This window comes from Diabrotica undecimpunctata, chromosome 5 (assembly GCF_040954645.1).
Source record: "Diabrotica undecimpunctata isolate CICGRU chromosome 5, icDiaUnde3, whole genome shotgun sequence".
NCBI lineage: Eukaryota > Metazoa > Arthropoda > Insecta > Coleoptera > Chrysomelidae > Diabrotica > Diabrotica undecimpunctata.
In genome coordinates, this window is record NC_092807.1 from 25,848,235 (window position 1) to 25,872,160 (window position 23,926).

The 23,926-nt window shown below is 34.5% G+C and overlaps 1 protein-coding gene across 1 annotated transcript in view; it reads right to left on the bottom strand.

Moving 5' to 3' along the window:
• Positions 1–222: 222 nt before the first annotated feature.
• LOC140441206 (solute carrier family 35 member F5) overlaps positions 223–23,926 on the bottom strand; it is a 61,856-nt gene continuing 38,152 nt past the window's right edge. Inside the window, exons 2-8 of the mRNA XM_072531779.1 lie at positions 22,752–23,036; positions 18,298–18,483; positions 18,034–18,216; positions 15,701–15,854; positions 10,951–11,110; positions 5,374–5,619; positions 223–3,019 (exon numbers count right to left, since the gene is read on the bottom strand). Coding sequence (XP_072387880.1) covers positions 2,947–3,019; positions 5,374–5,619; positions 10,951–11,110; positions 15,701–15,854; positions 18,034–18,216; positions 18,298–18,483; positions 22,752–23,036 — 1,287 coding nt within the window. The 3' untranslated portion in view covers positions 223–2,946. The remainder of the gene's footprint in view (positions 3,020–5,373; positions 5,620–10,950; positions 11,111–15,700; positions 15,855–18,033; positions 18,217–18,297; positions 18,484–22,751; positions 23,037–23,926) is intronic.

Here is a 23,926-nt window from a genome sequence, read left to right on the forward strand (position 1 = left end):
AAATACGAAATATAAAATATTTTGTTTTTTAACAAAATATATATTTTTTAATTTTTATTTTTTTTCTTTATACTCTCACGCCTCCCCTGAAATTCTCTCACGCCCCCAGGTTGAGGACCACTGCCGTAGGAGATAAAGGTGTTTAGTGGGTAAGGTCAGATAAGCTAGGGAGAGAATGGGCCTCACCTCTTAAAAAAATATAATAAATAGTAAACAACAGAATAATTTCACACTTTATTATTTTCAATAAATGACAAAACGTTGGAATGTTTTTAGTGGAATTATTACATATCTAAAAGACTAAAACTAAGGTTTTTGTTAGAAAATTAAAACCAGGTGTATTTCATAAAATAACGATATCGATACTAAAAAAAAACAGTATTGTATATGTCTAAGATTAGAATTAAACTTTTTTCTAACAAAAATAATATAGACGATCACATTTATTTATATTAAAGCACCATAGTCGGTATTATCAATAGTACGGACAAAATATTTATAACAAACGTATCGTATACAATAATACTATACTAGATACTACGAAATATTTAAGGTATACTGTGCCGAAATAACAGCACATGTATATAGGAACAGGATATTTTTTAAAGTACTTTGTGTTTTATTGTATTGCATAATATCGAATCAGTAAAGATACAAGGACGGACATTGGAAGGATTTACTGGCATTCCTAGTCCATTATAAAAAGCAAAAAAGATAAACGAAAGGAACATAGAACAATTTTGTACATAATTAAGTTAACAGATATCTTTCATATTCTTCTAATGAAAGTCGACCAAAACTCCATAGTACTCGTATTGTTCATGCACATTATAATATACGTTTGTTATAAATATGCATAGGAAAATTAAAACGGCCTATGATAACAATTTTTTGTTTACATACAGTTGTGTTATTTGTTTTTCTAACTCTTAATATCACAATAACTATTTGTTTCCTTTTATATTACCTAATAAACCTAAGTACAAACTTATAGTTGCGTTTGATTAGTAGAAAGAAGATTATATGCAAGAATATAACTCAAAATTTAAACATATATATATACAGTGTGGTGAATCGACAAACGGGCCACAGGAAACTCAATGAGAAATTCTAAATTGTTGAATTCCTGCTTCCCTAATTATTTTACACCAGAAGTCATGGAATACTATTTGTAGAGGACTGAAATCTATATCGAAAACAAATGTTCACGTTACCAATGTTTACAATATTAAAATTGTTTCAAGAATTAAACGTATTCCAAAATTTTGCAAAAATATAATACATTTTTCAGGCCACCCTTAAAAGTAAGGCCCAAGAGCAGTGCAAGAATGTGTATGACGTCTTGCGTTTTGCTATATTGATGTTTCTGATATTTGACAATATTTGAATTGCCAAAATTTTTATTTTGTGATTTATTGTTTAAAAACCAATAACGTTGATTAAATAATGCACTCAGTTGAGAAGAAAGTAGCAATAATAAAAATGTTTTATTCAGTCAGTAGTGCGCGAAGTGTCATTTCATTAACTTTACTGCTTTGTAAACAATATAATTTATCGTTTACAAAGTAATATTTATTGTTCAGTAGTAGTAGTAGTATTTAGTTTATAATTTAATTATAAAATAAAAATATTGACAATTCAAATATTGTCAAACATCTTACCAAACGTGTCATCAATATGACCAAACGCAACACGTCATACACATTCTTGCACTACGTGTGGCCTGACCGTTTTAGTAGAACGTTTAATTCGTAGAACAATTTTAACATTTGTTTTTAATACATATTTCAGTCCTCTAAAAATAGTTTCTTATGACTTTTGATGCAAAATAATTAGGGAAACAGGAATTCAACAGTTTAGAATTTTCTATGGCCCTTGTTTACAACCTCTCCCATTCTCTGAACATGACCGTACCTCTTCAGTTGTTTGTATTTTATGTGGTCAATCATTGTGTTTTGCGTTCATATATCTGCGGATATCGCCATTGGTTACTTTTTCTTGATGTAATCTTAGTTCTGAAAATCTTCTTTGTTTCCCTTTTTATAAACAGTTGAGAGATGTGATAATTTGTACGCCTGGTACTTTGGCCTTTTTTATTGTCCTAATATATTTTTAATTTCTACGACATCGACTCGGATAGGCGAAGATTTTTGTATAAAATAATTGATTTCCGTTTCTGAATTGAGTTTAATTCTGGTCTTTCCTCAGAAGTAGTTTTAAAGTATTTTTTTTTCATGTTTTGTATTATGGGTGAGATTGTATCTTTTTTTACTACTTCCACGCATTGATTTTATTATTTTCCACTCCGCCTGGGGTAGTTATGTGGTAGATTGAGCAGCTTCACAACAGTCACAGCCGGTGCCAAGCACGGATAAAGGAGGAGGTTGTTGTAGAAGTAGACAAGCTCCCTAGCCTATGGAAAAAACACATTTACGCTACGAAAGGATTAATTAAAAGGAAAATTTAGACTTAATTATTAAAAATTAAGATATCTCTTAGAAAATTCTTCATAATATTGTAGAAATTTGTGCTGCAGCGACATTATGACGTGAGATGCTAGTCCCATTATGCTTGATGTTACAATATGGCAGTATATTTTGAACGATATTAAGTTTGTCGCATAAGAGAGGATATTGACATTTATTTCTGAATTACTACTACTGTGTGCCAATCAAATAAAAAGAGAAAAAGTCAAAATTTTAAATAAAACAAAATATTATAAACAAAGGACAAAACACAAGTATTAAATACATATATTTGCCTTATTCTTCAGCGCATACAAACTTCTTTCTACAGTTGTATGCATATTATTTATGAAAAACTAAAATACTGAGCGTTTTACATGTTTATGGAATGTAAAGCATTAGCTTGTAACAATATTCCCAGCAGACATGGGTTATCATAGGCCTGAGATTCCTTAAAGTATTTCTTGTTGATTGTTTTTGTTTACGCTTCGTGCTCGAAATTAATGCCTATCAGAGCCTCCGTTTGTTCCGAAGCGGCTTCTTTAAACCTAGAACTAAAAATAAAATTGTCAAATTTATCAAATCAAAATTTTACAACTAATCAATAGGATTGTCAGTTAAGGTGGTATGTCACAATGTTAAAATTTATATGCTTTTTAGTTACAGTTATCGGCACTATTTCCAAACAAATCTTCAACTTATCATTATGTACGCGAACTGTAAACTTTCTATTTTAATGATATCTAGTTAAAATTTCCAAAGAAAGCAGTTATTTTTTCATAACTGTACTTAAATGAATCCATATCATAACTTAAGTGGTAACGTGGCATACGTACAAAATAACTACGTTAAATGATTAACTATCGAAAAACCTCTATTTTAAGCAAATGTTTTAAGTAAATTAACTGTACCTAAAGATAAAATTACAATTAAAAGCTGCAAACTAGGGATTTTGTTGATACTACCGTAATAAGTTTGCATATTGATAGTGAGAAATTAGTTGGGCGATCACTTAATAGATGGGAAAATAAGTTCAAGTGTCATTTAGTAGAAGGCAGCAGTGATGTATTAAATGGCGACAGATGCGCGTTTGCCGAATTTAAGAAAAATCTGCAAAACATTGAAAACTAGTTTTAGTTAGTTTTGTGATTATGCCAATTGTCTACAGGTTATGCAATAACCCGAATCACGTGGTTTTGTTTAGCAAAGCGGCCCCTCCCAGTAAATATTTTGGCTTCGTTTGACTTTCAATGATCAATCATAATTGTATAACGTCACAATGTCTTAAATATACAAGTATACCATTTTTATCCTTGGCACCTTACATTATATAATCGTGGTTGAAAGCCAATCTGTGGTCAGTAAAGTTTACTGCGGGATTATACTGGTTTTTACATATTATATAAACATAAAAACAATTCCAGTTTTATTCACTTTTTAACAAATTTAATTTTTATAGACAAAACAATATTATGTAATGATCGATTAAATTTTGCCGATTAATTTATTTCCGTAAGTGAAAAAGATTGTTGAAATTTACTTGGGTCATAATTAGAAATGAGATGAAAATCTGAAATTTTCTGAGCAAAAAACTTTCCCTGTTGACATTCGATATGAAAAAAATTGTTATTGCAGTGACGACGCTGTTTTTCAACTGACTAACGTATTTTAGATTTCTTATAAATACTGTTCTTATACATAAATAGTCCAATTACCATAATACCTTTTTAGCGTACAGTGGGAACTCTTACAAGCAAAGTACAATGAGTTTTGTGAAGTGGAAAGTGCGGTACTTGAAAGTATATTGAAAGAGAAGTTAATCAGTGAGATGCAGGCAAAGGATAAATACAGTGCAAGGTATGATACAACAGGTTCAGTAAGTTCAGAGTCATTAAGTGTAAAGGTAAGCGCAATTATTCAAAGTTCAACAATTATTCAAAGTTTGCAGTCTAGGTTTGGCAGAGAGGATCTCCAGATTGAGGTTTCCATTAGAGAGCTCTTAAAGTTAATTTTGAATCGAGTTTCTAGTAGTCCTTGTAATATTTCTGCTCTTTATGATATGACTGAGAGTCAACTTCGTTCACTTGAGACCTTAGACAAAACTGCTGACAAGTTTGCGGCGATATTGTATCCTCTTATTGAGTCATGTTTGCCCAGAAGATATGATTCGAGATTCGACTATGGCAACTTTAGAAACAAGATTGAGTGGGCTAATGAGCTTTTTACAGAGTGAAGTTCAAAATGAACAAAAAATTTATTTAGCAACGGCAGGTTTTCGTTTACCGACTGAAAATAAATATAAATTCAATGGCCTTGTTGCCAAGAAAAATGTAAAATTACAAGTAACTGATCTACCCTTAGCGACCGCTGCTGGGTTAATAAATTATGAGGTTTACAGGTGTACATTTTTATTATAAGTAATTTTTTGTGCAATTGGAATTTAAATTTTTAATTTAATTAAGAAACAAGACTGATGTGCACTATTTAAAATGTTTATAAAACTAAAACAACACTCAAAACCAAAACAGCACCTTAACTTCAAAGGTAAATGAACAACAACACAACACGATACAAAAATTAAAAAATTATATCGAATGATCCAATCCAAAAATTAGAATTTGTGAAATTTCAAATAATAATAACTTCAGCTAATTTCAACTTACATTGAAGAAGACTGCCGATTGAGAGCGAACTGTACCGATTCTACCGATCGTATATTATAAGTCCCAGTACTTGGCCTCGTTGGCAACAATGTCGCTGTTCAGAGAATTAAATTTCGGGAAAATCAAAATATTAGAATATGATCAACGTGCTGCCATCTACTCAAAGAATTGTTAGTTTATTTGAATGCCACTTATTTTAACTGCGACGTGAATATACCCCTTAATAGAATTAAAAAAAGGCTTACCGAATAAATCTGCTCTTGTTGCAGACGTTTTGATAGGCACATTGTAATATATCGAACACTGGGTCCCAGTTCTCGTAATGTGAGAGAACAGTGACAGCTAGGAAGGCTACAAGCACTGGTAACGTGCCCGTGTAAAATAGTATTGGGTAAGGTACTTCTTTCAGTAGTACGTCTGCTAACATGGTCATTGGTATTGTCAAACTCATGGCGACGGTAGCCATAAGAGAAGATGTCAGAAAGCAGCCCCTGCAAAATAATATATTGGAGCTATTTGAAAGTCCGCAAATTCATCTGGAATTATATTCGAACTACAAAACAAGTGTCAGTGATGTCATCCGTATTTTGTCGAGACTTAGGTTTATTCTATATTATACTATTCGATACTACAGTAAATAATATTATGAAAATTTTTTACTTATAAAGGGTGTTTTTTTTTTAGAAGATAATTTTTACAAATTGACATGAAATTGACTTTATTCGAAAGATACTATTTTTGGCATAATAATTTAAATATGATTTGTGGCATATGACCGCCACGGCTGGCTCTGACATAGTCTAATCTGAAGGTCTAATTTTCGATCACTTTTTCCAATATTTGTCGCCGTATATCGGCAATAACGTGGCGAATATTGTCCTCTAAGTGGTCAATCGTTTCATGATTATCGGCGTAGACTGGAATTCACATATCCCCACATAAAATAGTCTAGCTGTGTTAAATCGCACGAGCTTGGAGGCCCATTCACGGTCCGAAACGTGGAACTATGCGGTTACCAAACGTTTCTTTCAATAAATCAATTGTGGTACGAGCTGTGTGACATGTTGCGCAGTCTTGTTGAAACGACAGCTCCTGCACATCATGGTGTTTTAATTTTGGAATAAAAAGGCAGTAAACATGGCTCTATAGCGGTCACCATTGACTGTAACGTTCTGGTCAGCATGGCATTTTTGAAGAATTAAGGTCCAATGAATACACCAGACCGTAAAGCAAACCAAACAGTCAGTTTTTCTGTATGTAATGGTTTCTTAAGTTGAGAAATCTTAACTCCAAATAGGGCAATTTTGTTTGTTGATGTAGTCATTCAACCAAAAGTGAGCTTAATCGCTAAACAAACTTCGCTTATGAAAATCGGAATCAATAGCAATCTCGTTTTGGACCCACACCAAATCTACGAATCTACGTCTTGCTAGGTTGGATTTTGTAAGCACGCAAAGCAAGATCTTTACGCAAAATCTTTAACAAAGTCGATGGACACATATCCAACTGCTATGCACGATGGCAGATATACTGATTGGGGTCTTCCTGTATGCTACGCTCTACAGCAGCAACAACTACTTCTGTACGCACTGTACGACGTGTCTGTGGATGCATATTATCATTTAGTGTAAACGTGGTGCAAAAACGTTCCATGGTTATTCGAATTACTTGCTCTGATGGACGATTATGTTGACCATAAAATGGACGTAGTGCTCGATACGTATTTCGAACAGAACCACAATTTTCAAAATAAATTTGTACAATTTGGAAGCGTTGTTCAGGCATCAAGTCTATTCATGCTGAAATGCCAAATCAAACTTAACATAAATTACTTGACAGCTATAAAAATAGCCGGCCGTTAAGGAAATGTCCATAACTTACATTTCTATACTTCTAAAAAAACAGCCTTTATTATACTCAAAATGATTCACCCGATTCAAAATGATTTGATAGCATAATTTTATGACACAGCTGATAAACCCTAACGTAATATCATAAACCGGTGAAGAAGATAAAAATTATTTGAAATGTTTTTGCCTTAAATGTTGATGAGGTACCCATATTAAACCAATAATATGGGTACCTCCATAATGTAACTCATTATCATTAAGAAGCATGTAAGTCTCTTAGAAAGGATTAAAACTTCCAATCGACATAAAATTTTTCACCACCAAACGGCACAAAAGCCCTATACTACATCACCTATCAATAAGAAACATTGATGAAAGGTGGGCCCGAACCACTGTTCAACATCTCAAAAACACGTTAAAACCAAACACAGGAAATAAATTGGTCAACAATAGATTTATAGATAATAGATTTATTGGAAATTAAACCTACTAATACTAAAGTTATTACCAAGGAAATAAAGACAATGTCAATCCCAAAAATCTCCAGGGTTGGATCTTATAACAGGCGAAATATTAAATCAAGTACCAAAGACAGCCGTTACTAAGCTTACATACCCTACTTAGTGCATAATTTCGACTAACGTAGGCTCCAAAAATGTGGAAAGTGACAGAAGTCATATTGGTTAAAAAACCAGGAAAGTCGCCGAATGAGGTCTTATCTTACAGGCCTATTTCATTATTATCTGTTGCCAAAATTATATGAAAAGGCTAAAGGTCATCATCGAAGAAAATATATTAATCTCAAAATATGAGTTTCTTTTTAGAGAGCCATTCAAAGATAGACCAGGTACCTAGAATTACTAACAACATTGAAAATGCACTAGAGGAAAAACAAGTATGTTCAGCGGTCTTCTTGGATGTAAACCAAGCTTTCGATAATATATGGCATGAAGGCTTCGATATTCATCAATCCTGACTACTTGCTATGAATATAAGGTCAACCTTTATACATTGTTCATAGATTTAAAAAAGCGTATGATAGAATATAAAGGAATATAATGTAAGACGCACTGAGCTCCTTGGGCATACCCGCAAAACCAGTTACGTTAGTAAGAATGACTCTGAATAGCACATGAAATTATGTAGTATGGAGAAGATTTGCATCGGACGAGTTTGAAGTGAATAGAGGTCTTTTAATTTGGTATTGGAAACAATAATCAGAAATTGCCGAGTTAAAACGACCGGATCCATCTTCAACAATAAACATCAATGTCTGGCCTTCGCTGATGATCTTAATATTCTATCGAATACAAGATAAGAATTACAAAATGTTAAAAAAAGGTTAGAAAAGGAGGCAACATATTTTGGCCTAGAAATAAATCAAGGAAAAGTCAAAGTACATGATACTTGAAAATACAGAGCAAAAAGAAGAGGGGAGTTTACTTTTATATCTAATCAATCAAGGGAATAGAATTTAGACACAGTGACCCATTTTACTTATCTAGAAGAGAAAGGTCAAAAAGAATGAGAACTGAATGCCAGATTGGTAAAGGGAAATAGAAAGTTGGAAAACCTAAGACCACTGATGAAGTCCAAATATATATCGAGAAAACAAAGTTCAGGATATATAAAACAGTAAGAAGGTCCACAGTGACGTATGGTAGGGAAGTATCGACAATGTAAAAAGCAAATACGGAGAAATTGGAAAGATGAGAAAGGAAAATGCTCAGATTTATAAGTAGAGGCAAAAACACGGTGGAAGGTTGGGTGCGACGAACAAACAGGGAGCTAGAGGAACTGTATAACGAACCAAGCATTAGTCACTTCATAAAAGCACAGAGAGTGAGATGAATGGGACACGTGATGAGAATGGAAAGGAAGAGGATGCCAAAGATGATTCTAAAACGGTCCAATCACGAAAACAAGAAAAGGACGACCCAGACAAAGATGGTTTGATAGCGTACATGAAGATATCAGAAAACAGGGAATCGATGGTTGGAAAGAAAGAGCAACAAACAGGGATGAATATAGGAGAATAGTAAGCCAATTTAGTAGACGAAGACAAGAAGGATATTAGTTGTATTTTAACTCTAGGCTTTCAAGGTCTGTTGAGCTTTGTAAATAATAGTTTGCGGATGATGTTGTCATTTATTGCGCTTACTTTTGACCTTGACAGAAGTATCGGTCTATTTAGATGTATGCCGAGATATTTTGGCATTTCGTTGTATTCCTGTATATCGGGACGCCATTCCGCCTCCAGCGTCCTTCGAGTATGCTTGTTACTAAGGTTGAAAACCCACACCTGCGATTTTGTGGGATTGGGTTTCAGATGACTTTTATCATAGTATACAAAGTCTTCTAAAACATTTGTCAGTTTTCTTCGACTTCAATGAAGGTTTTTTCCTAAGCTGCCACAGCTATGCCATCGACGTAAACAAATTGTTTTGTTTGTTGGTTTATGGGTTAGTCGTTCTTGTATAGGTTGTATATAATCGGCACGTGGACACTTCCCTTATTCTTTTTTTGGTTCCCCCACCCCTTCCCCTATTGCATCAATCTTGTGAGGCGGAAATCCTTAGTATTTTCGTAGAGTTTGGCCTGTAGCCGTTAATAGTTAACTATGTCATAGGCGGTAGTCAGGTCTATGAACGCTACCTCTTTTATTTTTTTCCCTTCAAAACCATCTTAAATATGGAAGTCAGCGATTCGTTTCAGTATCTATTCTCTCGAATGCCCTGAAAAGGTGACTCAAAAGAGAGCTAGGTCTAAAACTCTTTGTATCTATCGAATCCTTTTGGGGTTTTAAGAGGAAAACAACTCTGGCTTTACTCCAGAGTTTGGGGATTTGTAATTTACGGTGTAGCAATTCATCATTCGTACAAGCTATTCTACGATTATTGGTCCAAACTTCTAGTTGATCTATTCGTATTTCATCCAGGCCAGCTGCTGTATTATTTTTCATTTGATAAATCGTGCCTCTCATCTGGTCCAGACAAAAGAAGGTATCTAGAACATCCCTTTCTTTGTCGATATTTCGTTGGACTCCCCACCTTGTTCTTTCTTGATCTCAACCTACCATTCCTCAGGAGATGGTAGGCTATCTGATCGGGGGTGGCTTCTGTCAGACTGAGTGCCGGGACGGCGGGACCGTGGCTAAGATTCCGAAGAAACTTCCAGTTGCGTCTGCTGTTTTGTTTCATGACCGATTGCACCACCTATCCATTCTAGCACTTCCTCCCCAGCTTGTATTGTTGCTTCCAAAAAAGGATCATCCTCATATAGAGCCCCTGTATCTAATTTCTACTGAAACTATCAGTAACACGTAGTGTCAATAAAGACAGATTTTAGAGGGGAAAGCTATTATGCCTTTTATGATTTTATGCATAAATCTCCAAGAGCAAATTACAACCGATATGGCATTACCCTTCAGAATGTACAAAGTTACATATATCTGGGCCGAGAGGTAAATGGCATAAAATAGCAATATCTGGATTTATTAACATGTATAAAATGCTCTATACGGTCCAATATAATCCTTAGTATACGGATGCGAAATAGGGATACTGAAGCAATATGATATCAAAACACTAAACATATTCGACAAGTGGACAGGCAAAACCATTAACGAATATGTATTAAACAGCATGAACAGACGACCGAAACTAGTTAACACTGTTAAAATTAGTAAAACGTCAGAACTGCGGAATCTAATCCAACTTCAAGAGTTTGATCAACTTCAAGTGGTATTAGAAGGAAAGATTAAAGCAAAGATCAAAGATAAGGAGAAAAAAATCATGGCTGCATAACATAAGAGAGTGAAACCATACAACAGGAAATCAAATAATTCATCAAGCTGAACACAAACGTAAATTTGCCATACTGATCGCAAACCTGAATCGAGAAGGCACTTAGGAGGAATACCTAAGGTTATCAGTTTTATTATGCATTAAAATATTTGACTGTAATGCTTACCATAACCAGAGTGCTTCTGATATTACTGTTCCCAATAAACCATTTAATAGTAACAGCAGCAATTGTTCCCTCGTAGGCCATTCGAAAATTTCTAATTTACTAAAATGTAGAAAGAAAAATAGTGGCCATAAAAGAAGGAGATTAAAGAGTCCGACAAAACCTAAAAACAAATCACAATTATCATTTTGTTAGAGATATGTTAAATAAAAACACTGTTATCACAATATTTAGAAATCCAGAAAATAGTAATGGCATTACACAGCGTGTCCAATTAAGTAAAAAAAGCCATTCTTTATAAAAAGTTCTGAATGATCTAAAACCTAGAATAAAATCATCAGCTTGTATCAGAATAAAATCATCAATTGTATTAAATTGTTCCAGCCATATCACGGTGCTTGTGGGAGAATTTGAATACATTTTTTATGTACTTCCGATTTTAGGGCGAGGGCGAGCCGTAATAGTATGATTTTCAAACATATGGCATCTCGAGAGTCCTGTTAGATAAACCAGTGACGGGGAATCGCGAATCTTTTCGATGATTTCGCGGCAAAATTGTATCAAGACGTTAAAGATATCATTTCGACATGGGAGGAACTTGTTCGCCTTAAGAATTACGTTCGGTCCGAAAGAACAGACATATCGCGTCTACCGCGAATTATTTGCCGAGGAGCAAGACGGAAAAACAACAGTGGACGTCTTCGTTTGCCGATGTAGGGTTGTTCTCGCTCAATTAGAACCACGCAGGTTTACAGAAACAATCCAGCTAGATATGGTATATGGTTTACTACATAAAGCGATTAGAGAAAAGATTTCTCGAGAAGCAGTTTCCAATTTTATGAAGCTACTTACAGAAGCAAGAAAAATTGAAGATGTGTTCGATAAACCTAGTTCGAGGGATGATAAAGCCCCCCACAGTAGACAATCGTATGAAAAAAGAACCGCGTTGTAATTATTGTTGTGTTACCGGTCATTCTAAGGATGAGTGTCGAAAATTACGTGATCAACAATCCAAAGATAAACCGACGACTCCGACAGTAATTGCAAGTTCTTCGCGTACGGTTAGCGCTACCGTCGGAGCAACTACTTCAAATTCGCCGCGCAATAGTCCAAACAACCCGTTAACTTGTTACGGTTGTGGTAAACTGGGTTTCATTCGAGAAGATACACTCATTTCACCTCAACCTAAACCGGTTTTACGTATTAATATATTTATGAACGAAGGTCAAGGGTTCATAGATACAGGTGCCAAACAAAGTGTAGCTGGTACAACGTTATACAACCTTTTAGAAAACAAAGGACAAACTTTTAAGTCCGAACAAATTTCTGTAAAATTCGCTGATGGTGTTGGTAGAAACGAACGAGTGTTGACAACTTCAGTTGATGTACGCATATGAGATAAAATGGCGCCTACAAAGTTTATAGTTTTTCCAGATGCACCTAATAAAACTCTTTTAGGTATTGCTTTTTTGATAAATGCACAAATAGCTCTAGATTTTCACAATAAGGAATGTATTTTGCGAATGAAAGCACACGACAGCCGTCGTTTTTTGAAGAAAAAGGTACTGAACATATTTAAATTCATTGTTGTGAAAATCTGAGACAAGATGAAGGAATGATGCTAGTGGATTATGAATGAACTCGACTCGATGAATTTTTCGAAAGTAGGAAGAATACCTTCAGAATGGGAGAGAGCCTACAGCTTACGCAGAGCATCGCATTAATACTGGGAATAGCGCACCAATTGCACTGCCACCATACCGAATGTCACATACCAAGAGAGAGGCACTGAAAGCCTAGTAGATAAACTCTTGGAAGAAGGCATTATCGAAGAATGCCAAAGTGCGAGGGCTGCGCCGGTTGTATTAGTGCCGACAAAATATGTCGGTACGAGACTTTGCGTGGACTATCAACGTTTACACAACGATCCATCAAAATACGAATAACAATGGCAGGAGAATATGCAATCTAGCAGCAGCAACCAATACTTTTATTATTAGCACTCAATTCAAGCACAAAGTAACGTGGCTAATACCTGGAACAACAGATGGAAACCAAATAGACCACATCCTAATCTCAAAAAAAGGAGAACAATTTTACAGAATGTAAGGTCTTACAGGGGAGCCAATGCTGATTCGGATCACATTTTGGTGATAGGCGACATGAAATTGAAGATACTTAAAGATAAAAACGACAGAAAGAAAAGAAAGAGGTGGAATCGGTCGAAACTAAATACAGATCATGCAAACAGAAAATTCTGCACTAAATTGGAAGAAAACTACTAGTCCTAAAACCATCGAAGATAGATAAAACATGGGAAGATATAAAAGATAGTATCTTAACAACAGCAGAGGAGACCATAGGACTAATGGAAGACAATAAAAGAAAGGATTGGTACGATGAAGAATGCGAGCAAGCTAGTAAAGACAAGGACAACGCAACACACAGGTGGGTGGCCACAGGGAAACAAGAAGATCTCCTACACTATAAAGAGAAGAAGAAAGAGTCAGACAAATGCTGCAAAACAAAAAAGAAGAAATGGATCGAAGAATTACTGCAGGAACTCGAAGCCAATAGTAATGACAATGCAAGACTATACAAATACATAAAATCACAGAGAAAAAAAGAGATTGCGGCAAATATTGGAAAAATGGAATGGGAAACACACTATAGAGAACTGTTTAAAAAGAAAGACGATGCTGAAAACGCAGAAAATGAAGAACAAACAGAAAATAGGAATGGACAACAATCAGAGCCTCGCTCATACAGCGAAGTATTGGCGACCATAAACAGATTAAAGACAAGGAAAGCAGCAGGACCAGACGACATTATAAATGAGTTCTTCAAGAAAGGGGGAGAGGAACTAGCCCACAGAATCCACAACCTAATCGAACGAATATGGGAAGAAGAACGCATGCCGAACGACTGGAATTGTGGTCTGATAACACCAATCCCTAAAAAAGGCGACAAGACGAAATGCACTAACTACAGGGGAATCACGTTATTAAATACAATGTACAAAATATTAACTAATTTGATCAGACAAAGAATAGAAAAAGAAACTAGAACAAAAATAGGTGAATACCAACATGGATTCAGAGAAGGTAAGTCAACAATAGATGCAATACACATTGTAACGCAAATCGTCGAAAAAAGTTACGAGCACGGAATAGATCTACATATACTGTTTATTGACTACAAGCAAGCTTTTGACAGTGTAATAAGGGATTAGCTAATTAAGGATATGAATCAATTAGGCAGCCAAGAAAAACTAATAAGTCTCACGAAAATGACGATGAAGGAATCCAAGGTACGAATCTTAACAAGGGAAGGCCCGTCAGATGAAGTACAAATGGAGGTAGGTGTCAGACAGGGAGACTCCCTGTAAACAACATTATTTAACATTGCCATAAAGGGGGCAGTAAGAGCAGCCAAAATTATGGGAACGATTATCGAATCTTCAGCCCAACTGATAGCGTATGCAGACGATATTGCACTGGTTACTAGAGATTTAAACACCATGCAGAACATAATATTAATACTAGATAAAGAAGCAAAGAAGAGAGGGCTAGTAATAAACCAAAACAAAACGAAATACCTCAAGTATTCAAGAGAGAATACGAACATAGAGAAAGAAATTAAGCTTGGTGCATATACATTTGAAAGAGTACACTGTTTCAAATACCTGGGAGTGATGGTGAATGACAGAAATGATAGAACGGATGAAATAAATGAACGCATCCTACTGGGTAATAAAACCTACTGGAACTGCCAAAAATTTCTGAAAGAAAAGCACATTAGTAAGAAAACCAAATTAAAAATTTACAACATTACAATCAGGCCAGTGATCACCTATGGTGCAGAGACGATGTGCCTAACACAAAAAGATGAAATGAGGTTGGATATCTTAGAGAAAGATAATTCGACGAACAATGGGACCGGTGAGGATAAGTGTAGGCGAATTTAGAAGATTAACCAATGAAGAAATTAAAGAAGTCATCGAGGGTGAAGACATAATCAAGTTCGTGAAGACGCAAAGGCTCAGGTGGCTGGGACAGAAAGAGCTAACCCAGACTCTACGCCAAAGCGAATAACTGGATGGAGACCAACAACAAAGAGACCAAAGGGGAGACCCAAAACAAGATGGAGAGATCAAGTCTTAGGAGACATAAAGAAGCTGAGAATCTACAATTGGAAGGAGCGCTGTAAGGACCGGAAAGAATGGAGGAAAACTGAAGACAGGGCCAAGTCACACGCGCTGCTATAATAATAAAAAAAAACAACAGCGGACTGATTCTCCGCAATAAATGAATCAGAGAGCCCAAAAGGGCGGCAAACACTCCGCCAGGAGTGAATAAGCCATGATGATGATGATCAACGTTTACACGCCGTGACTATTAGTGACTTGTATCCGTTACCGTTTGTATATATTTTGTACCAGTCAGCACACTAATATTGGTAGCATTTAGTTTACCGTACCGAAGACCCGAGTATGCATAGTAAATTGTAGTATGCGAAACGAGCCGTCTAAGGTCGAATAAATTGATTGTGATTACACTTTTTGTTTTATTTCTCTTTACCCCAATTTAAAATTTATGTTTATGCGAACAAGTATTACAAAATTATCTGTTTTTCTTTAAATGTATTCAAAGTATTATAGCCGTAATTGAATTTTCGTTAAAAGTGTTAAAATGTTAATATAAACACTGCCAAAACAGTTTGACGAGTAGCTTTAACTTTGAGTAAAACTTACCGAAAAACAATGGAATACCAATTTTATCTTCATGGTCTACCTTCCTTTTAAGAAAAACGAGGTACGTCGCGTAAAAAAATGCGCTAAACAGCGATAAAACCGCACCAAATGGCAGTTTTGATTCTATAGTGAGATCAGAAAAACTTACCAATACCTAAAAACAATTATTTTCTAATAAGTAAAAAAGTGAATTAAAATTTTTAGTACACACAAAATGTAACCACAACTATTATAAATATAATTATTAATATTTCAAAATTTGATTTGTTTTTTTTTATTTTTATGACAAACCCGTATCATATAAATAAATATAATCTTAAAATAACCAGAACAGCTTTCCATAAACTTTTCACGTAGGCAATCTCTTTACCAAAATGCGAATATACTGCGAAAAGATTCCAAAGGTACAACTTTCTAAGAGCACCCTGTACAGTATTACCTACATAATTATTTTAGGCCCCCTCGCTCGCGCCGGAAGAGATTCGGGTGTAGTTCTTTCAATATTCATATACAATCTGTTCAAGTTATCTGTACTCACATCACTGTTATTTATTTCATAGATTATCTTCACTGTTCAATAAAAAAATATAAAATTGGTACAACCTGAATTATCCAAATGCTTGTGTGGCTTGTAGAAAGGATATAATTTTTACCAACTAGGTACTCAGGCTGGAATTTCAGAACGTTGAATCTATCGGCAGCAGAAACGTAATATCCACCATAAATATCTATAGGACGGGGGTGGCCAAGCAACGGGATATTCAACAAAAGACACTTATACCAAATAACAGTAATCCTGCGAACTGTTGAGGGTGTCGTGTAATGGCGGTCAACTATACATTCTGGTTTCAGAACACAGACCAAAAATCCGTAACTATTGAGATATCAGCGGGCCAATAAACATAGTTCTGGCAACTATTAGAGCTCTCGGTAAGGGTCTTCTGGAGACCAACACAAAACATGCGTGCTTATTGTTGGACGACAAACAAAACAGAAGGAATAACATGGCGTTCAGTGGGGGGAGGGGGGGTCACCAGCACTAGGATTTGATAAGGCAAAAGTCGGAAGTACTATGTAGCAGTTGGATTTATTATAATTTAAATATTTATTAGGAACTGTTTTTAAATGAATTTTTGAAACTTTGAAAAATAATTTGAAACGGTTACAAACTGTGTCAGATTTCATAAAACATCATCTGGACTTGGAGTGTGTCGTTTTTGAGTGGCTTTCTTAGGTTTTTTAATGTATATATTTATAAAGTAACTTCCCAGGTAGACATCTGCCAATGCGAGAGAAGCGGCGAAGGAAGCACACAACCCAGACCGCAGGACTATGCCTGGTACACAAACCAATCTAAAAATCCAGAATAATATTGTAATTATTTTCAATTTCCATCTGGCAAGGAAATATTTTAAAACACATGTAGTGGCTATCACATGATTACTTTTTTCAGTTTTTTTTGCTAATTTTTATCTACCTTTTTGGCTGAAGAATTCTGCAGCAGATGCAGCAATAACTGCAGCTGCTAAGTAGAACCCAATGGCCACCTGAAGATGAAAGTAGGTATCTTAATTCTAGCAACTAACCACTACATTCTGCAATCGTTTAAAGTCAACAAGTTATGCAGCGATGTCTTAAGTCATCATAATCATCATAAGTGGCTCCACAATCCGTTGTGGATCTTGGCCTGTTCACAAAGAAGTCTGGCCATTCCTGTCGATTCCTGGCAACTTCTCTCCATCTTCTAACCCTTAGAATCTGTAGGTCTTCTTCCACATCATCAATCCATCTCATTCGTGGTCGTCATCTGCTTCTTGTTCCCTCTGGTTTTGAAAATGTTAATCTCTTCGTGTATTCGTGATCTGACATCCTAGCATAAGATGTCTAAAGTATCATATTTTATATTTGTAAAGCTTATAGGCACGATTTGTTTTGTTAAATTTTGATTTTCATATTAAAATTTTCAATTTTATATGTATTTATGTATGATTAGTCAATATCTTGGTTTATTTGTCTCATCCAAACTCATTGTTCAGATTTACTTCTAAGACAAGACGTTCTCACACCTGTGACACTGAGCTAAAAGAGGCCTAACAATTGGCCCCCAAAGAAAGTTGTGAATTTTATTGTTTCTATATTGGCTCCCAACTGTCGGAGGTAGTTATATTGCTACCCATTGGCACATACCGTTTCTGAAGGGTTGTTCAATGGTTACAAATTATTTTTCTCTATCTCTATCACCTTCCCCTAATGATCACTTTAATCATATTTAAAAAATCCAAACTGCATTTGTCAATTATAAATTTGTAATATATTTTTAATAATATACTTACTATTCCGATAATACTGAGGAAAACCGCTACTAATTTTGACAAAGTAAATTTGTCGCTCGGATTCGAGGGAAAAATCGATGCAAGAACTAACGTGAACAAACTAGAAGTTGACGATAGAACGTTCACTATTCCTGCTTCCGTTTCTGACAAGGCTACTTGGTATGTATAGTTAGCAATAAACCACTAAAAAAGTAGAATAAGATAGTAATGTCAACAAAACAAGGTAATACAAACATGACAAAAAATTGTCAGTATTAAACTTACTAATAAACAAAAAATTAGTGCGATTTTAGCGACTCTTGCAATTGGCAGTCGATTTGCAGCTCTTTTAGCCATCTCACTTGCTCTTAGACTTGCTTGATAAGAAAGCCTTGCTAGTAATGCTTCAGTAGCTTCACTTTCTGACATGTGCCTGACTTCAGCCAATTTGTTAAATCTTACGGAGCGTACCTAAAAATAAATATACATTAGTAAAAATAAAATTGATTTTATTATATATATATATATATATATATATATATATATATATATATATATATATATATATACATATATATATATATATATATATATATATATATATATATATATATATATATATATATATATATATATATATATATATATAGAAATACTGGATATTATTGACTGTCGATATAAACAAACAACACAGTTTATTAGGGCTGCAGTCAGTAGGTTTGGCCGGGATGTTTGATAGAAACACTCTTTTGACTTTTGGTCGAGCTTTCGGAATTATTTTATTCCTTCTTCAAGACACTGTAATTAGAAGAAAGTGTAAATATTTACAACATATCTCAAATTGTCATTATAACTTACTAGTCGTTGAGATTATTTTTCTAAAGCTACGACACTCAACATTAAAAACACACATATAAAATATAACATTTAAAATAATGGACAATATACATTTTAAAATTTAGTTAGAAAGTTAAAATTTTGTTAGTGACATCTTTTCATGGTGTATTTTGACTGATCCATAGAGAATAGAAAAAAAAACAAAAACAGTGTGATTAAAAAGTAATTAGAAGTTCCTGCTATTCTATTAATGGAAGTAGTATCTTAAACCTGTCTTGATAGTATGCAACATGTTTTGTATGCTGGTGTATTACGGTGTGTATATGTAAAAGTAAATCTTTATTTTATTTTTGATGTTTTGTCAGTAAGTAACAATAAATGTTGCTCAATTTATCTATGTTTGACTTTTTATTTATACAAGACGTATTAGATTTTATGAAACACATTTCCAAGAAAACACGTTTTGAATGGTTTTTTTCTTTAGCTGTATTCTAGAATACAGGAATCCTCGAAATTAAATTCATGTTTTAAAGTTAATGCATGTTCTGTGAGCGCACATGCGTTTATCTTTTTGGTTTTTATGTCGCTGCGATGTGATATTACTCTATTGTGAAAATTACGAGATGATTCTTCGATATACACGTTTTTACAGTTGGCACACGGTATAGAATAAACAACATTCGATGACTCCTGTATTGTGAAAGGATCCTTTGTCTTAGGCATAGGGCTCTGCAATAGGGTAGGCAACCATACGTTATTTTAGATTGTGGTAGCTCTGATGTGTTCTGTGTCAATGTCTGTGTCAGTTGTCGGACCTCATTCACCTCATTATTATGAAAATTTTGGTTGTCAGAAAATTGCAATGGAAAAGGAGAACCAAAAATGAGTTTATTCAAAAGCCCTGTAGGATAGGAGTTCTCTTGTAGTATAGATCTCAACTTTTTTAGTCCCTTGTCCCTGAACTCGATGTGTGATAAGTTAATAACCCTAGTTTTAAGGGCCAAAACCAAATTTGTTTTCATCTTAGATGGATGTTGAGAATAAAAGTTTATGAAAGAAATAAATTAAATCCGTAAGTGTTATAAATATTGAACCTTTTAATAAATTCACAACAAATGGTGTCAGAGTGAGATCGAACATAAATTAGACTTATAATAATAATACAAGTGAATATAAAATAAATTGTGAAAATGGCTACGATTTATGAGCTGACAGTGACTAATTTAAGAAGACATCTTGAAGACAGAGAATTAGCTTCTACCGGAAAAAAGGCTGAGTTAGTCCAACGACTAAAGAACGCTTTGCTAGAAGAAGGACTAGATCCAGAGACTTATATATTTGAAGATGCTGTCCTCTCGTCGATTTCGAAAGTTTCTGGTGATGTAGCCAAAGTTTCTGGTGACATCGCATCATTAGAGAACAAAGTTTCTGGTGACATCGCTTCATTAGAGAACAAAGTTTCTGGTGACATCGCATCATTAGAGAACAAAGTTTCTGGAGATATTTCGAAAGTTTCCGGAGACATCGCCTCATTAGAAAACAAAGTTTCTAACGAGATTTCTTCGCTGGAAAGCAAAGTCTCTGCTAACATCTCTTCGGAAATCTCTAAAGTCTAAACGGTTACTAAAACAAGGTTTACGATACCACTCCGTCCTTAGCATGTCATCACTGCCACGATGTATAAGCATGCCTAAAAACGGAATCATATTATCAGCTTCTCTCTCAACCGTAAACTTTAAGTGTTCACACTGGGCGTTAAAAGTGTTTAGAACATCAGTTACTTGTATCAGTATGTGAAAAGGTATCTTTTCCTTACATGTTCTTATGAGTTCATCCAATACAAAGTTACATAGTATGGGGGATATTTATATATGAAGAACTATGTGAACTAGAAGTAACTAGTGGGTGTAGTAGTGTCTGGGGGCTCGGGAGACTGAGACCTCGGAAGCCTTGAAGAAGACATCAGAGAGGATGTCGAAAGCTCGGCCCAATGGATATCGACGCGGTTCAACCCGGAAGACTGGTGAGTTTAATATTAATTTTTATAATAGTATTAATCTTAGCTCTAGGTTTAATTGTACTAACCGCGGAAATCTTTCCGAACATTATATATATATATATATATATATATATATATATATATATATATATATATATATATATATATATATATATATATATATATATATATTAATTCCGTGAAAAGCCTGGTCATTTCACGTATTGCCGGCAAACGCTGTATTATTTTCATTATTACTTTGTTTGAATGAAATTTTGCGTCATTTTAGGGAGTGCCGTCCCTGGCAGACGGCAAACGGTGATACCGGCCGAATGATTGAATGTTACAGCGTCTGACGGTTGTATGTTTAGTCAATTCAGTCGTCGAATTAAAGATTTTATCACATATCTCGTTGCAAGTGTTTATTATTATATAAGTATGATATCCACAACGGTGGATATGATTATGATGAAATGAATGAGGTAAGAACAACTTAAACCTGACCTTGAATATAAAAAATGCACGGCCGTTCATTCCTATACACTACCGCAGATTATAACCCAGTCAAATTAGAACATGGTTGATAATTTCGAAAAAGCAAGTAGTAAATAAAGTAGTCTGTAAGTGCTTCAGTTAGTTCCTAAGTAATTGTCAGAAAATATTCCTATTCTGGAATATTTTGTTTAGTTTAGGTTACACCGGAAAAACCAGTGGAAAAAACCCGAGGGCAGTATCACTTATTATCCCTATATAATACATTGCAGGTGCGACACAAACAAGTCATAATGAAGAAAAGGTTAGAAGATAGTGAAAACATTGTATACTTTCCTCCGTATGAAGATTTATTTGACATATTATATTCTTTGCGTATTTCTATCGGGCACGGGTCCAGCGCTATTTACATCAAACAACGGTTAGTTCTGGACTCCCTTCGAAGCGGACGGATGTTGACCTGTGCACACCCCTGAACTCTCTCGAACGGCAATGAAGACCGGTTTTATCGTAGGGGAAACTACTAGAAAATTCGTGTTTACAGGTTAAATATGACTCATATTTATCGTAACAATACTACACCAGAAAAACAAGAATACCAGTTAGAAATATTTCTCGATCCGGAACAGCAAAGCAATATTCAAAGACCGGAAGAGGCAATCGACACAAGTAACTCATTGGCAGGAATCAAATATAATAATAGAAGTAATTGATGAATCCGCCAAATCTGCAGCTGCTTCTGAACCTTTGCATGATCTATACGAAAACATCAATGAATCGCAAGAAGTCGTAATAGGAACTGCAGTCGGTAGTCGGCAGTCTCATTGCGTCATGGTCAGGGATATATGAGATGCTGTGTGTGCATTAAAAACAAAAATATGTGCAATTGTAGATACCATCACAGCGCCATTTGTTTAAATAAATAATAAAATAGGTAACAGAACATATTACGAAACAATATAGTTGCTACTACCATCAGAATTCATTCATTATTTTATTAAAAAACAAACATTATTTTGATTCGTTTTTCTTATTTCTTTTTCTAGTATCCATCAAAGTACCTATTAATAATTTTCATTATCCTGCTAACATTCTTTTTTGTTTCGGTTTTTTTTTTATACCGCCAGACGCTGTAACTTTCAATCATTCGGACTGTAACACCGTTTGCCGTCTGCCAGGGACGGCACTCCCTAAAATGACGCAAAATTTCATTCAAACAAAGTATATATATATATATATATATATATATATATATATATATATATATATATATATATACAATAGAAAAGATACCAAATTGTTGTAAATGTGTCATTTTTTAGCATTCTAGACGAAAATATTATTCACAAAACAAAGGCTGTGAAACAGTAGCCTAAATGCTTTTAAAATATCTACCTAACTATTTACTTACTGTGGAATCGTCGCTTTCAGTTCCAGAACTTCTGTCCCAGTTCTCCCTTTCGGGTGTTTTGACAGGTACGTAGACGGGGTTACTAAGACTGCTTCCGCAGTTGGCGTCGGTAATATAGTTGTCGTCGTCATCTTCTGTCTGTAGGTAAATGTAGTTTGAGGGTTTCGAACAACTGTCTTTCCAGGAGGGCCAAAAGAGGAAGCCCAACAGGTACAAAGTGAACATCGAGGTTTTGATATAAGTACAAAAGAATGGTTTTTCGAAAGTTTCATTGTTGTAAATGAACTGCAACAATATTTTAAAATTAGTTTCCTACAATATGAAAAAGCAGTTGTAAAGAATAACAAGGCTTTCAAAAAACCGATGCACTTTTCTATCGTTTAAATCACACACATTACTCATGTCAATAAAATGAATTTTTTTTGACTCGCGAAATGTAAAAATTTCGTATTTTTTGAACACACCTCGTATAAGTTTTACTCAAAAATTTATAAATTAAATTAAACAAATTTAAAAAAAAACATAAAGTTTATTAATATGTACAAATTATAAGCTTTTGCAGTCCGAACGACGATTATGTTTATTACATCGAGTTAGATTCTAACTCGATGATTTATTATTATATTTCAATAAAATAGCAGAAGTCTGCTTCAATAAAGTATGTGATTTTTGTCACGCACTGAAAAATATCTGTACAAAAATAGTAGTCTGTATCTATTCATATCTGTTCACGTTTAAATATCAATAACATCAAAAATCTTTTCAAGGAAACAGTACGTGTCTAGACGTTTTTATTAACTGCTTTTGATCACGGTACAAAAAAACAATTGTATGACATTTCTGCCCTTTTAGATAAAAGATATTAGAAAAGTTTACTGATTTTTTAAAGTACGCCCTCGTCCGTTATTATTGGTTTACAAAAAATTTTTTAAAGATAAATAAATGAAGAAATAAATTTAGTAATGTGTGCAAATTGCAAATTACTATAGGCCAAAAAAGGAAAAAAGAGCTGAAAGAATGTTATACAAGTTTTGAAGGTTCTACAAGACATTATATTGTATGAACATTAATGTTCATACAACATTAAAGATATGGGGAGGAATTCCAAAAGATCTTAGCAAGTAAGTTCGAATTAAGTTCTTCACACAATCGATTTGACGACATTAACAAAAATA